This window comes from Dermacentor andersoni, chromosome 2 (assembly GCF_023375885.2).
Source record: "Dermacentor andersoni chromosome 2, qqDerAnde1_hic_scaffold, whole genome shotgun sequence".
NCBI lineage: Eukaryota > Metazoa > Arthropoda > Arachnida > Ixodida > Ixodidae > Dermacentor > Dermacentor andersoni.
The window spans coordinates 223,900,242-223,912,994 of record NC_092815.1 but is presented as its reverse complement, the minus strand read 5'-3'; the positions used below and the strand labels follow the sequence as shown (position 1 = coordinate 223,912,994).

Here is a 12,753-nt window from a genome sequence, read left to right as displayed (position 1 = left end):
AGGTAAAACCCCATAATTCAATTAAATTAATTTAAACAAGCAAATGAAATAGATGCTGCGTATCAGTAAATAAAAATGTAGTAATTGAGACATTAAGGAAACATAGGAATGACATATATCACAGAACACAAGGTTAACATAGCAGATAATTAGAAATAGAAATGTGCTTACAATATGTGAAGTACAAGTCAAATATATGTTATGCAACAAAAAACTTAAAATCTCTAAGAAAAGAAAAATAAGGAAGGCAATGGGAGATAGAGAACAAGAGCAATACATTGGGCAAATAAAGAAGCAACAAAAACTGTAAAATAAATTTGTATACATGTTCATATTAATGAGTCTGTAGCCAGTAGTGTGGTTAGTAGATATTTCTTCGAATCCTTCTTGAATGTTAATGTTCTGAGGCAGGGTTTAATATGGGGTGGCAGTTTATACCAGTGTTTAATGGTCGTAAAAAGGGCAGTAAACATTCCATAATTGGCGTTTATTCTAGGGAGTAAAAAATTGTTGTTCGAGGAAAATATCATGTAGTTAGTGTTAGTAAGAGCAGATATATTGAATGTATCTAAAATGATTTCATGTTTTAGTGTGCCATATATTAGTAAAACCAATTTGAGTTGGAGCATATAGCTTAATGGTAGTATCTTTAAGGAAATGAAAATTAGCGCTGCATGTGACATGTAACTAGAGAAATTGATAATGCTCAAGGCTTGATTTTGTAAATGTTGCAGATGTGTTATGTGCGTGGAATATGAGTTTCCCCAGACTGAGATGCAGTATTCTAAGTGGCAATGTATAAATGTGTAATAAAGTGAAGTTCTTATGTATTGTGGAAAATGCGAGCGCGTTAAAGTAGTACTCTTATTCCAAAGGCACTTTTGTTTGAGATCATGTCAGCATGCAGGTTAAATTTAATGTGGGAGTCAAGTTTGACGCCAAGGAACACAACTTCATGTGCAGGTGAAAAAATGTGAGTTTGTAAGATGAGCAGTGGTGCGGGTGCGATTACATGTTTATGCGCATGAAAAAGCATGAACTGCGTTTTCGAAGGTTTGATCTGAAGTTTATTATTTGTGCACCACACAGATAAAATGTCTAGATCAGAATTTAGTCGATTTATTACAGTATTTATACATTTGCTATTAGTAAATATAGTGGTGTTGTAAGCATATAGTGTAGATGAAGTACTGGTTAAACAGTGAGGAAGATCATTAATGTACACAAGGAAAAGTAAAGGCCCTAAGAGCAAGCCTTGTGGGACAGCCCTAGTGACTGATTTAGTATGTGAGAGTGAATCACCGAAATCTACAACTGCGGGTGAGCGAAAGAGCTGGGCCACGAATGCCCAGAGCTTCTAATTTGTAGGAAAAAATGTTATGACAGATGGTGTCAAATGCTTTACTGAAGTCAACGACCTTTCCCAAGATATTTCCCAATATCTTGAGAAATATCTACAAAGATGCCAGAGCTACCTTGGTCCTATTACCTATCAAAAAAGGGGTAAGGCAAGGAGACATAAAATCTCTAATGTTATTCACTGCATGCTTAGAAGTGGCAGCCTAAAAAGAGTGAGGAGAAAGCTTCTGTTGAAGAGAGTGTTTGAGAAAAAAATGACTTCTGCAGCTGTTATAAGAGTTGTTGGACGATCTCGCCTCTGCCACCAGTTGTTGGAGTTGTAGGTCGTAGGGACGAACTTGGGGGGACAGGACGTACAGGATTTATTTACAGATATTTACATTAGAACGAGAGATACATTCGATATTCTAGCTTGACTCCCAAATGGAGCACGCAAGACGAAGCATACAACATGCGAGCCCAAAGCTCCAAACACATTGCTTCTCGAGCACGAGCACACTGCTCACGATCACAGAGCACGATGACGAGCACACCCTATCAGCCGACAAACAGCTGCTTATAAACACTCCGTGCTCCCTAGATCCCTAGGTGAGGGAACCGTTCGACCAGTCATCGAAACCGAGCCGCCTTTGCGCGGGAGGGCTTACACACTCACGTACGCACTGGTTTCACTGCCCCCACCGAGGTGAGACGGGCTTCGCAAAACTCGGGGCTTACGTCTTGAAAGGCGCGTAGGGAGGTGCCACCAATTACCTTCCCTCGAGAACTACCCCGCTCACGGTAGACCAGGTCGGTGGTGGCGGGTTCAGTAACAAAGCCTGGTTCATTGAACTCATCTCGGCCTTTCCGCGACAGAGAGTCGTTGACGCGGCGTATTGTCCTCTGCACACCATACACTTAGTGGCGCTGTTCGGCTAGAGAATGACGGTGGCTTCCCAGAAAACACCAACCCGGCTGCTGCAGCTGGCTGAGAAACTTTACATGTTGGCACCTCGGTAGGCCATTCCTAACACCATGCAGTGCACGAGTGCAAAATGACACTAAGATGTTCAAAGCAGCGTATGCTATCCGTAGACTATGTTTTTCCACCAAGCCCAAGGGGTGGCTTGGGAGGCACAGTGTCCCCAATGTTGTTCACTGCATGCTTGGAAGGAGTATTCAAGCCATTAGACTGGAGAGGCTTAGGAGTGAGGATGAATATCCCAACAACTTTCAATTTGCAGACGGTAATGGCCTGTTGAGCAACACTGGAGATGAATTGCAACAAATGATTGACGACCTTAACAGAGAGAGTGGAAGAGTGGGGTTAAGATTAATATGCAGAAGACAAAGATAACGATTAATAGCCTGGCAAGGGAACAAGAATTCAGGATCGCCAGACAGCGTTCAGAGTTTGTGAAGGCATACGTTTACCTAGGTCAATCACTCACAGGGGACCCTGACTATGAGAAGGAAATTTACAGAAGAATAAAAATAGGTTGGAGTTCATACAGCAGACATCACCAGATCCTGACTGAAAGCTTACCACTATCATTGAAAAGGAAGGTGTACAATCGATGGATTCCAATCAATGGATTCCGATACTAACATGTGGAGCAAGAACATGGAGGTTGACAAAGAAGCTTGAGAACAAGTTAAACCGTGCAAAGAGCGATGGAACAAAGAATGTTAGGCATAATGTTAAGAGATAGGAAGAGAGCGGTGTAGATCAGAGAGAAAATGGTGATAGCTGATATTCTAGTTGACATTAGGAAAATAAAATGGAGCTGGGAAGGCCATGTAACACATAGGGCAGATAACCGGTGGACTGTTAAGAGTTGCAGTATGGGTGCTGAGGGAAGGGAAGCAGGGACGTCGAGGAGGGCAGTAAGTTAGGTGGGGTGATGAAATTGGCAAATTTGCAGGTGCAAGTTGGAATCAGCTAGCGCAAGACCGGTTTAATTAGAGATCACTGGTAGAAGCCTTCACCTTTAGTGGACATAAAAATAGTCTTGATTATGATGACGTACGTCTTAGCAGTAAAAATTGCTCCACAATTTCTTGGAACTGTCCTAGTAGGGAGCATCTTGTCAATAGCCAGTTATGAACACAACCGCATAACAAAGCTGACCAATATTGCTAGATTAAAAGGATGGGCTACATGCCAGAGGATAGAAAGCTTCGTCACAAAAAATGCCTGCTTTGTGGTGACTGGCCCTGCAAAAAGTAGGCACCACTATAACGTGATTGGGACACGCGGCAGTGACACCAATCTGCAGAGTGGGCTCGGTTCCGGTCAGCACTTTCCAGCTCAGGCTGGCCACACGTGAGCACAAGCACTGCCCCGACAGAAATGCTACATTCCATCCTCTGCTCGACTGCTGCTGGCTGCCTCGTGCCAATCACCAGCAACATGTGCATCTGAGCGGGCACAGGCGAATGACCAATTCCCGGACGGAAGATGTTTTGCTTGTCACAAAGGTTCCGGGTATGTGCATGCAATGTATGTAACTTAATTATCTTGCGTTATACTAAACTGAGGTTTCATATATTGAGGTTAGACTGCATAAAGTTTACAAAACTTTGACTCGGTCAATTCAAGCCATGCGGCCATCAGACACTCCATTTTTGTAATAAAAGAGAAGTGCTCGCCGTCTGATGCCACGTGGCAGACGAGAGGCAACAGGGCAGTCTGCAAAGAAAGGGAATGGCCATGGCTGGCCCATGGACGGGTTGACTTACCCCCGGCAGGCGGAGTCCGGGCGGTTGAGGCCGCTCAGCATGCGCAGCACCACGGCGACGCCTCCCGCGCGCACGAAGCCTGCCTGGAACTCCTGTGCTTCCTTGGAGCAAGGTGCCAGGGCCGGCAGCAGCAGCGAGTAGGCCACCTGCAGTGCACGAAGTTGTGGACAGATCCTCATTTGCATTGGCTCGAGTCTCTCCTGGGAAAAACATTCTCAGAGCCCCATTTAGTGCACTACAATTGCATGCACAAAATACCTCGAGGTGGTAGAGCAGCTCGGTGGGCGACAGAGTGTGCAGCAGAGCCTCCAGCGCAGCCCCTGACGGGTCGCCTTCTCCACGGTGCTGCTCACACAGCTCGCGCAGCCGCTCCACCGTCTGCACATCTGCACACAAAGGTCACTCGTTGGTGCAAGTGAATATGCCCGCTTAGATTTGCATGCATAATCCACGGTTCCTTGCAACTAAGATAATTATTTGCTCTAGGAGTATTGCCACGCAATATTTAAAGGGCCCAATAACTGTTATGTAAGGAACACCCACACATTGTGGGATTCTCACCCGTGCTCTTGGGACAAAGGAATGACAACACAGTGGTGCTAACAATCACAAGGGCATTGGTTGTACCTTTCATAGACTAATGCCTGCTAGCCAAGTTGCTATCCACAAAACATGCCATTGGGCACGTGACAAATTGCGGAAGTCCGACTCACCGCGACTGGATAGCGAGCGAATATGTTCGCCCCATGTTGGACATGAACGCTTGGTCGTTTGCACGTAGCGTAGAGTTTCTAAATAAATACCCGAGAGGGAAATGTGCCACTAGTGTTTACGGGGGTTCTCCTGAGCGTTGCCTCAACCTACATGGGGAATGATGGGAAGTACAGGCTTCGGATTGACTTCGACCTTTAGACTAGTGGCGTTTGCTTGAGGCGCAGTAAACGAAGTTCTACTCAAATATTGTCGCGTAAAATTTAATCTTATTTCTGCAATGTCTTATATAATGCACAACACATTACCTTAACTTTGTATGACTTTGATATTGAAGCACGGTTTACTATGGTTTACACCAGGACACACCAGGGTCTGCATTCTCGTGCAATTAGGTTGCTGATTTAACGCCAGATAATCATTATTTATTTATTTTTACAACAGCAATATCAACCGTGCATGTACTTGAATAAATATACTAATCAGGTATTTATGGAAATAGAAATTTTGTATTGTGAGAAAGTGTTGCGCCCTTGACAGAAATGCTACAAGTGTCGTCTGCTACAATGGCTGCTCGCTGTGAACGCGAGACTTTTCTCGCAGATGACAGGCACTTTCGAACTCTCACTTTTTTGAAAAGCTGCGTCAGCTTTCACGATTCCTGAACATCTTCAACAACTTCTAAGCATATCTGCTGCACTGCTAGCAGGGATGCTTGAGGCCTCCTAGGAGTACGCTTCATTTTATTTTGTGTTGACGTACTGCTTCCGAAGCGTTACGGCATGGCTTTGCACTTACCCATTTTACGACACTAGACTACAGCCAGGAAGCAGCAACCTTACCTACAAGTAAGTTTGTGTTCTCAAAGTCCTAAAACAAGCATTTCAATGAGCACTAAATGAGCAATGCATAATGAAGCCCTCAATAAAATTTGATTGTCAAGCCACTAGAAGTACAACTGTATATGTCTTGTATCAGTAGTGCCTTCTTTTTCCTATTCTGAAGTTTCATAAAGCATGTAACGCTACAGCGTCAACCTAACACACTTAACAAACCAAGGTCCAAACGGTCAAAATATGTTCTTTCAACAGTTGCAATGCCGTCGCTTTCTTGTCAGGGCTTCGACATCACACTGCGACACAAACATCATCCTAGCCACTATCGCCACGTCGAGCAACAGAACAAAGGCAGAAAGCTTTGCGTTGCACTGTTTCACTGCAGGTTATAGCAATTGCGCTTGGAGTGAAATCAAAACTGCCAAAAAATACTTGTAGACTAGTTTGCCAGTCAAGAGAATGCCAATCCGTCGCCTGTACTTCCCATCATTCCCATGATGGTTGAATGATCACAGCGCCAGATTTCCGTGTAGTTATACTAATATGAAACTCTATGGTGCTTACGGTCACGCGAACGGTGGTGGCGCGTTTGAACGATCGTGTTTATCCATTCCGGGGTAGGCCTCTCAAGACGGACTCGCAGAAGCATGGATTGGCGCATGTGCTGAACATCCGCCCCGCTTGCCGACCCCGAGCCAAAGAAGAGCCTCCTCCCTATATCACCCGACTAACCCCGCCATTAGGTGGTGCTAGCAGCAAAACACTCGCGCCATCTCTCTACTACCCTGCAAGCATATAGACTGTTGCCGTAAAGCCATGTAGCGAAGCCGGATTACAGGAGATGGAAGTTATGCAGAAAAACAACATATCAGGGGAGACGTGAGAGTCGTGAATCCCCACAACATATACAGTCATTATTGTATATAATATCAAACTCGGACATATTGAATTATTGTCTATATCAAACAGTTGGTAAAATCCCCTTGAAAATCCCATGCAAAACTATAGGGATGTACCACGTGTACATTGAACTTCCGTTCATCGCCACATTTGATATATTAAATGTGCACCCCTGCAAGTGCACTTCTCCTAAGGACATACTATAACTTCTAGCGCATTGGAACAGATTTAATGCCGACGATTTCAAAACAGCACTGCCTGAGAACAAGACGTTATACTGGGTGTTTCTACAAAGATTTTAAGTCATATTTAAATATAGCTGTCATAAAATAAAACAACGGTTCATTTGAAAACATGGCGTTTGTGGTGCCAACCACACATGGACTGGTGAAATGAAGAAATTATTGCGTAATTAAGAAATATTCATTAATTAACTTTGAAACTTGTATTTTCAGCAGGTTCATTGTAATAGGGAAATTGAACCGAGCTCTCCGTAGAAGTCGTGTCAACTTTTGCATCTACAGAATGTCAGCTATCGGAGCATGAGAAACGGGGAGGCTGCAACGAGCTGTGCCCCTCGAAACGGCGATGCCACCCAGGAGCCAGTGCACCGCAACAGCTGCGCTCTGTGCCAACATTCGTCGCACTACAGAGCCCTGGCAAATCACATTTGTTCACATCCAAAAGTTGGCATGGCGTGCACTGAGAGCTTGGTTCAATTTCCCTATCAGAATGAACCCGGCAAAAGTAAGTTTCATACTTAATTATGGGATATTTTTTAATATTAATATTACGAAATATTATATTCTATTAAATCGGGACTAATTACCGCATATGACCCGTCGCCCCGCGGTCAGCATCACGGACGCCATTGTCTTTAAAGGAGCGATACTTTTATTTCGAAATGGCTATTTTTAAATATCACTTAATATCTTTGGACAAAGATGTGGCATACCTGTAAGCGCTTCTTGCATTAAATTCACTTGAAGTAAGTGTTTCTTGTTCAGGATGTCTACCAAGTTGACATTTCCAAGTTCCCTGAGTTTTCCAGGTTTTCCCTGAGTGCCTTTGCGAAATTCCCAGAGTGATGCAGAACTATGTTTTATGTCAAGACGGGCTGGAACCATATCGCCCAATGCTGTCACTCTTTAGTAAATTTGTTTTTAGAAGAACCTACTTAATCCAATTTGAATACTAAGGAGCAGTGTCTATGTTATTCAAAAAAAAGAATAGAAGGGAGGGGTTAGTAAAATGCACAGCAAATAAAATATCTTCGAAAGAAATTGCAAATCGAGTCAGACATTCTCAAATACAAATAAAAAGGAGATGCATACAGAAGCAAATATTTTCGAATAAGAGCTATTTATACCAACTGATAGCAAGCTCAGTGGTATGAGGTCAGAATTTTGTCACAATTGAGAGTCCCTCTCAACAGCTCGTAAGTCAACCTCAACTGTCCGACATACTCTCAGCCTGCGCACGATGCCTCAGTGTTGTGTTTCACTGCTTTAAAGAGTTTATTTTGGTTTGTACGAGGGACACCTGCACCTCGGCGTCAGCCAAGAGTGTTTTTTGAGCTCAGGCTCCTTCAAAGAAGAGCTCGCATACTTCATTTCCCATTCATTCCTCAATGCGTCAGTCCTTTCTGTTCTCGTGTTCCTTTTGGCGCGCGTTCGCACTATGGACCATTTGAAGCATACTTTTGGTCAGTTTACCGTCAACATCCAATTTTTCGGAGCCCCTTGGGGCCGCGAGAACTTCCGAAAAATCAGGCAGTACGAAAAAATAAATGCATGTCTTTTACTGCTCTTAAGGGCTGCTCAAATCGACAAAGGCACCTCTGGAAAAGCTCTGAATGCCTGTCAGTACACTTATTAGGCATAGCGGTGCTCCTACTGTGACAGGAGAGGGCGGGTGCATGCGTGTAAAATCAAGGAATACATACTGTGTCTCGCGACGATTGACCCTTCCTACGCTTGTTAAGCTTCACCGCAATACTTTTGCTAATGCTTCACCGCGTCACAATACTGTACTGAGGCGAAATTAACTTTCAGGAACCAGCATTAAGGAATGCACTGTGCTTTCCGAGCTTCAAAGCCAAAATTATTGCTGACAGCGGAGAAATGAAGAAACACGGCACCGACGGCAAGAAGCTTAATAGCTAACGTCGAAGCAGCTAGGCGTAGCGTTGCCGCAGTGGTGGCTAAGGCTGCCAGCGGATCTGCGTGCGATAGCGCCGGTTCGAGGCGGCAAGGCAATCAAAATGGCAGACGGTGGTGGCTTTGATTAATGCCGTTTCGGACCTGCGTTCATGCAGAACGTCCGGAAAATCGGACGGGAAAGAGTTCTTGCGTCCGAAATTTCAGACGTTCTGATACATTGACTGTATGGGGTACGTGGTGGTGCCGCGAAGCCGTCCAAATTATCGGGAAACCAGAAAGTCGGTCGTTCACTCTACACTGGCAACTCCTCCAGCCAACGACAGGGCGTCAAAGACGATTCGTTACGATGCCTGTCTGTTACTCGAGCCAGCATTACCGCGACTTTCGACCCTTTCAATAAAATTACAGCAAATTTTCCCTGATAGAGGCACAAATTCCCTGAGTTTTTCCAGACCACTAAACATCCCTGAGGATTCCCGGTTTTCCCGGTTGGTAGACACCCTGTTGTTCCTATGTCCTCGTCACTTTCACGCTGCATGCTCCCATACTGGATGTGTTTATTTTGCTTTCAAAGATCCGCTCACCGGGCCACATAACAAATTTTGGTTACACGCCGAAAATTTTTATGTGCCATGTAGGGAACATTCTACACCAAGAATCTTTCCAACTAGGTTTATTATTAGCAAAGACCGAAATATTTAAAATGTCGTTAAACCACGATTGCAGGAGGCAAGCTTCACTGCTAATGTGACACTCCCGCCACTTGCCGCGTCCGGCCTCAGCAAGTCCCACTCCCCTCCCAAATTCCTTCCCCGTGTTTTCCCTTACAGGTGCTGGAGGATCGCATCACGTACACGTCACATTATCCCCCCCCCCTTTTTTTTTCTCGCATTTTTGTTGCACGGCACACTTCTGGTGACGGTCTTGTGCACAAGCCCGCAGGCTGTTGCATTCGTTTCGCTTTGCTCTGTGCACTATCTTGCGAGCTGTGCACACACGAACAACTGCGCTGTTGTTTGGCTGCTTCTGCAAAATAGATCGCTCAGTGTGCACGTTTGGAGAGGCTGGCCCGGCTCCTGCATCCTTACTGCAATACATCGTTTCGTTGTACGACTAAAACCTCCGTCAGGGGCGGTGCCCTTAACTAGTGGTATGTCACTGCCACATGAGCCTCGAGGTAGACACAAGCAGACGAGAGAGCACGATCCCACGCTAGAACACCGTAGAAAAAGCCATAGTTTCTTTTTCTGCATAAGCGACTCCACAACACGGTAACAAGCAGGCGAAACAGAAGTACAGTGAAACCTCGTTATAACGAAACAGGATATAACGAACTAATGGATATAATGAAGAGATCGTGATTCCCCTTGAAATTCCAATAGATGCCCACGTATTGAAAACATCGTTTTAACGAAGCTAAAATTTTCTCGCAGTGGGTACAACGAACCCTTTTTTAGAACACAGATCTTTGGAGCGCGTTTTTGCGTTTCGCGGTGCCGTCGTGCCTCGCCATAACCCGCTCCGTAGCCGAGGCAAAGCCTGCTGCTCTAGCTGCGCGCACTCCTGGTACCATCTCTCGCACAGGGCACGAGCCTTGCTTTTTTTGCTTCTCCTTCAATGCCAAGCATGTGCGGCGGCAATCGGAGCGCCGGCTCGGTGGCGGCTGATGTGCTGCTGCCCAAGCCAAAACGCATAGCCGCCGCCGTTCACTACTGCGTGTACCCCTAGCCCCCTGCTCTCCTCCGTGGCGGCAGCCGCGCGAAAGCATGCGGTGTTGTCCGGTTGCCCAAGCGCCGGCTTGGTATTAGCAGATCACGGTGCACCCTTACCAAGCCGAAACGCAAAGCCACCTTCAGTTGACTTGCTAGCAGCATCAGCGGTGTCAGTCAGTCTCTGCCATCTCTTTGGCGTGCAACGTTCCTATGCGCCTAAGCGCTGCCTCCTGCAACCTCCCGATAATGAAGCAGCTGTGCGAAGCTACTCTCCGTTTGCAGCGGCTGGTGCGAAATGTTCCGCACCAGATGGATTGTCCGAGGCTTACAGATGGTTTATATTATAATTCGTCTGCCTATAGTATAAGCAGTTTATTCCCAGCCAGTTCTTTCTGAGCCGTGAGCGAGACGACCGGTGAAAGTCCTTCGTCTGCCGCTACTGCTAAACGAGCTGCCCGAGCAGAGGCCCAGCGCCGTCACCGCCAGAATACAGAGGTGCGCTACGCCAAACGAGGCACTGGTGCAGCAAGTTTCGCATGTACCCATCAATTTCTCGGACCACAAAGCTACCTTCATGACAATCAAGGACTGGGAGTGGAGTGTTTCTTGAAGTGAAGAATAAAAAGTTGTAACTGTTTATACATGTCTTGCTTGAATTATTTACCTCACTGCTTTATAGAAAAGCCAAAACAGCTGAACAGCTGTTCTCAAATTTCGCATTAGGAAGTAACGTAATCGTCGGCATTTATTTTTTTTTCCACAACAAGCATTTACTGATTATTTTGGTATCCGTCAGGCCGACGTTCGCGTCACCTGTGCGCGTCTCCCGGCCTCCCCTTTCCCGTGGAACTGGTGGACCTGCCCGCTCTTCCGCTGCGTGCGTGGGACGGCGCCGACTGCGGTTCTGTTGTTGCGTGTCTTTGCCTCCATGTGAATCAAGAATACCAGTGTTTCTATCGGTTTGTTCGTGCGAGTTCCCACCGCCAGAAAAGAGATGGACGACAGCAAACGGAAGCGCAAAACGATATGAATTGAGCAGATGGTGCTTTTGCTAAGCCGTCGAGTACAGCGTGAAGAAAAAAAGTGGCGGAAGATTTCGGCATGGCGATGAGCACACTGTCGACGATTTAGAGCAGCAAAGAAGGTGTCACCAATGCTGTCACACGTGGCATAAAAGGCGACAGAAAGAAGCTGCGAGCCTCCGCTTTCGAAGCTGTAGAGAAGGCGGCCTTCAAGTGTTTTTTTGGATGCAAGAGCAAGCAGCACTCCTGTGAGTGGGGCACTGTTGCAGCGCAAAGCGAGTGCATCATGGGGCAGGACGATTTTGTGGCTAGTGTCGGCTGGCTGCAGCGTTTCAAGGAGCGCCACGACATCGTCGGCAGGGCTGTTAGCGGGGAAGCGCTGTCTATCGACCGCAAAGCTGCAGTGGCGTCGGTGGAGACAAATGTTGGACAGCTGATAGAAAAATACAGTGCCAAGGATTTGTTCAATGCGGATGAGACAGCCCTGTTGTGCCAGATGCTACCGCAAAAAAACTTTGGCCCTCAAAGGTGAATGCTGCCAGGACGGTTAGCAGAGAAAGGTTCGTGTAACCGTGTTGCTTTGTGTCAACATGATGGGTCGGAAAAGGTGCCGGCCTTCGCGGTCGGGAAAAGTATGTCACCACGATGCTTAAAAGGCAAGCGAAATCTTCGAGTGAGTTATGTGTCCAACCGTAAGGCTTGGATGATGAGATAAATTTCCGCACAATGGCTGCGAAAGTGGGACAAGCGGCTGGGCAAGCTGAACCGGAAGATACGCCTCGTACTGGAAAACTGCGCGGCCCATCACACTGCCGCTGCGCTCAAAAAACAGAGCTATGCTTCTTGCCGCCAAACTCTTTGATCTTTGTTCGATACGCGTTCTGTGCTGCAACGTCACCAAGTGGCAGTATGCAAAATTTCTGAGAACAGGGCGGAGAGAGCAGCCAATCGGCAAGCGGTGAACTCCCCGGAAGCTTACTTTCCTCGTTTATCGTCTGCTTGCAGACAGTATACTAAAAAACTAAATGTTTCTCGTCTTCCAATGGATGACATCTTTATCCAAATTTTGTCTTCTCAAGCTTAAACACGTTTTCAAATATGTAGTAGTAAGTGCGAATATTACAATTTATAACCATTAGTTTCTCTGCGTCGTCCCTAGGTGGTGTCGCGCACAGCGGGAACAAAGAAAAAAGAAACGACGGGAGCAGTGGTGCACTTTTCAAGAGGCAGCAACAACATTCCAGTGGCTTGCCGGCACCGACGATGGGGTCGACTTTGCCGTACAACCAACGTACTATTTGTTTCGAGAAACGAAAGTGACACCGGAATT

The 12,753-nt window shown here is 46.1% G+C and overlaps 1 protein-coding gene across 8 annotated transcripts in view; it reads right to left on the bottom strand.

Annotated features, from left to right (window-relative positions):
* The window catches only part of faf (ubiquitin carboxyl-terminal hydrolase-like faf), a 607,534-nt gene that overhangs the window by 243,231 nt on the left and 351,550 nt on the right, over positions 1-12,753 (bottom strand). For all 8 annotated transcript variants that reach the window (XM_072286629.1, XM_072286626.1, XM_072286628.1 and 5 more), the window contains 2 exons: positions 4,339-4,466; positions 4,081-4,226 (listed from right to left, as the gene is read on the bottom strand). In XM_072286629.1, the coding sequence (XP_072142730.1) occupies positions 4,081-4,226; positions 4,339-4,466 (274 nt within the window). The remainder of the gene's footprint in view (positions 1-4,080; positions 4,227-4,338; positions 4,467-12,753) is intronic.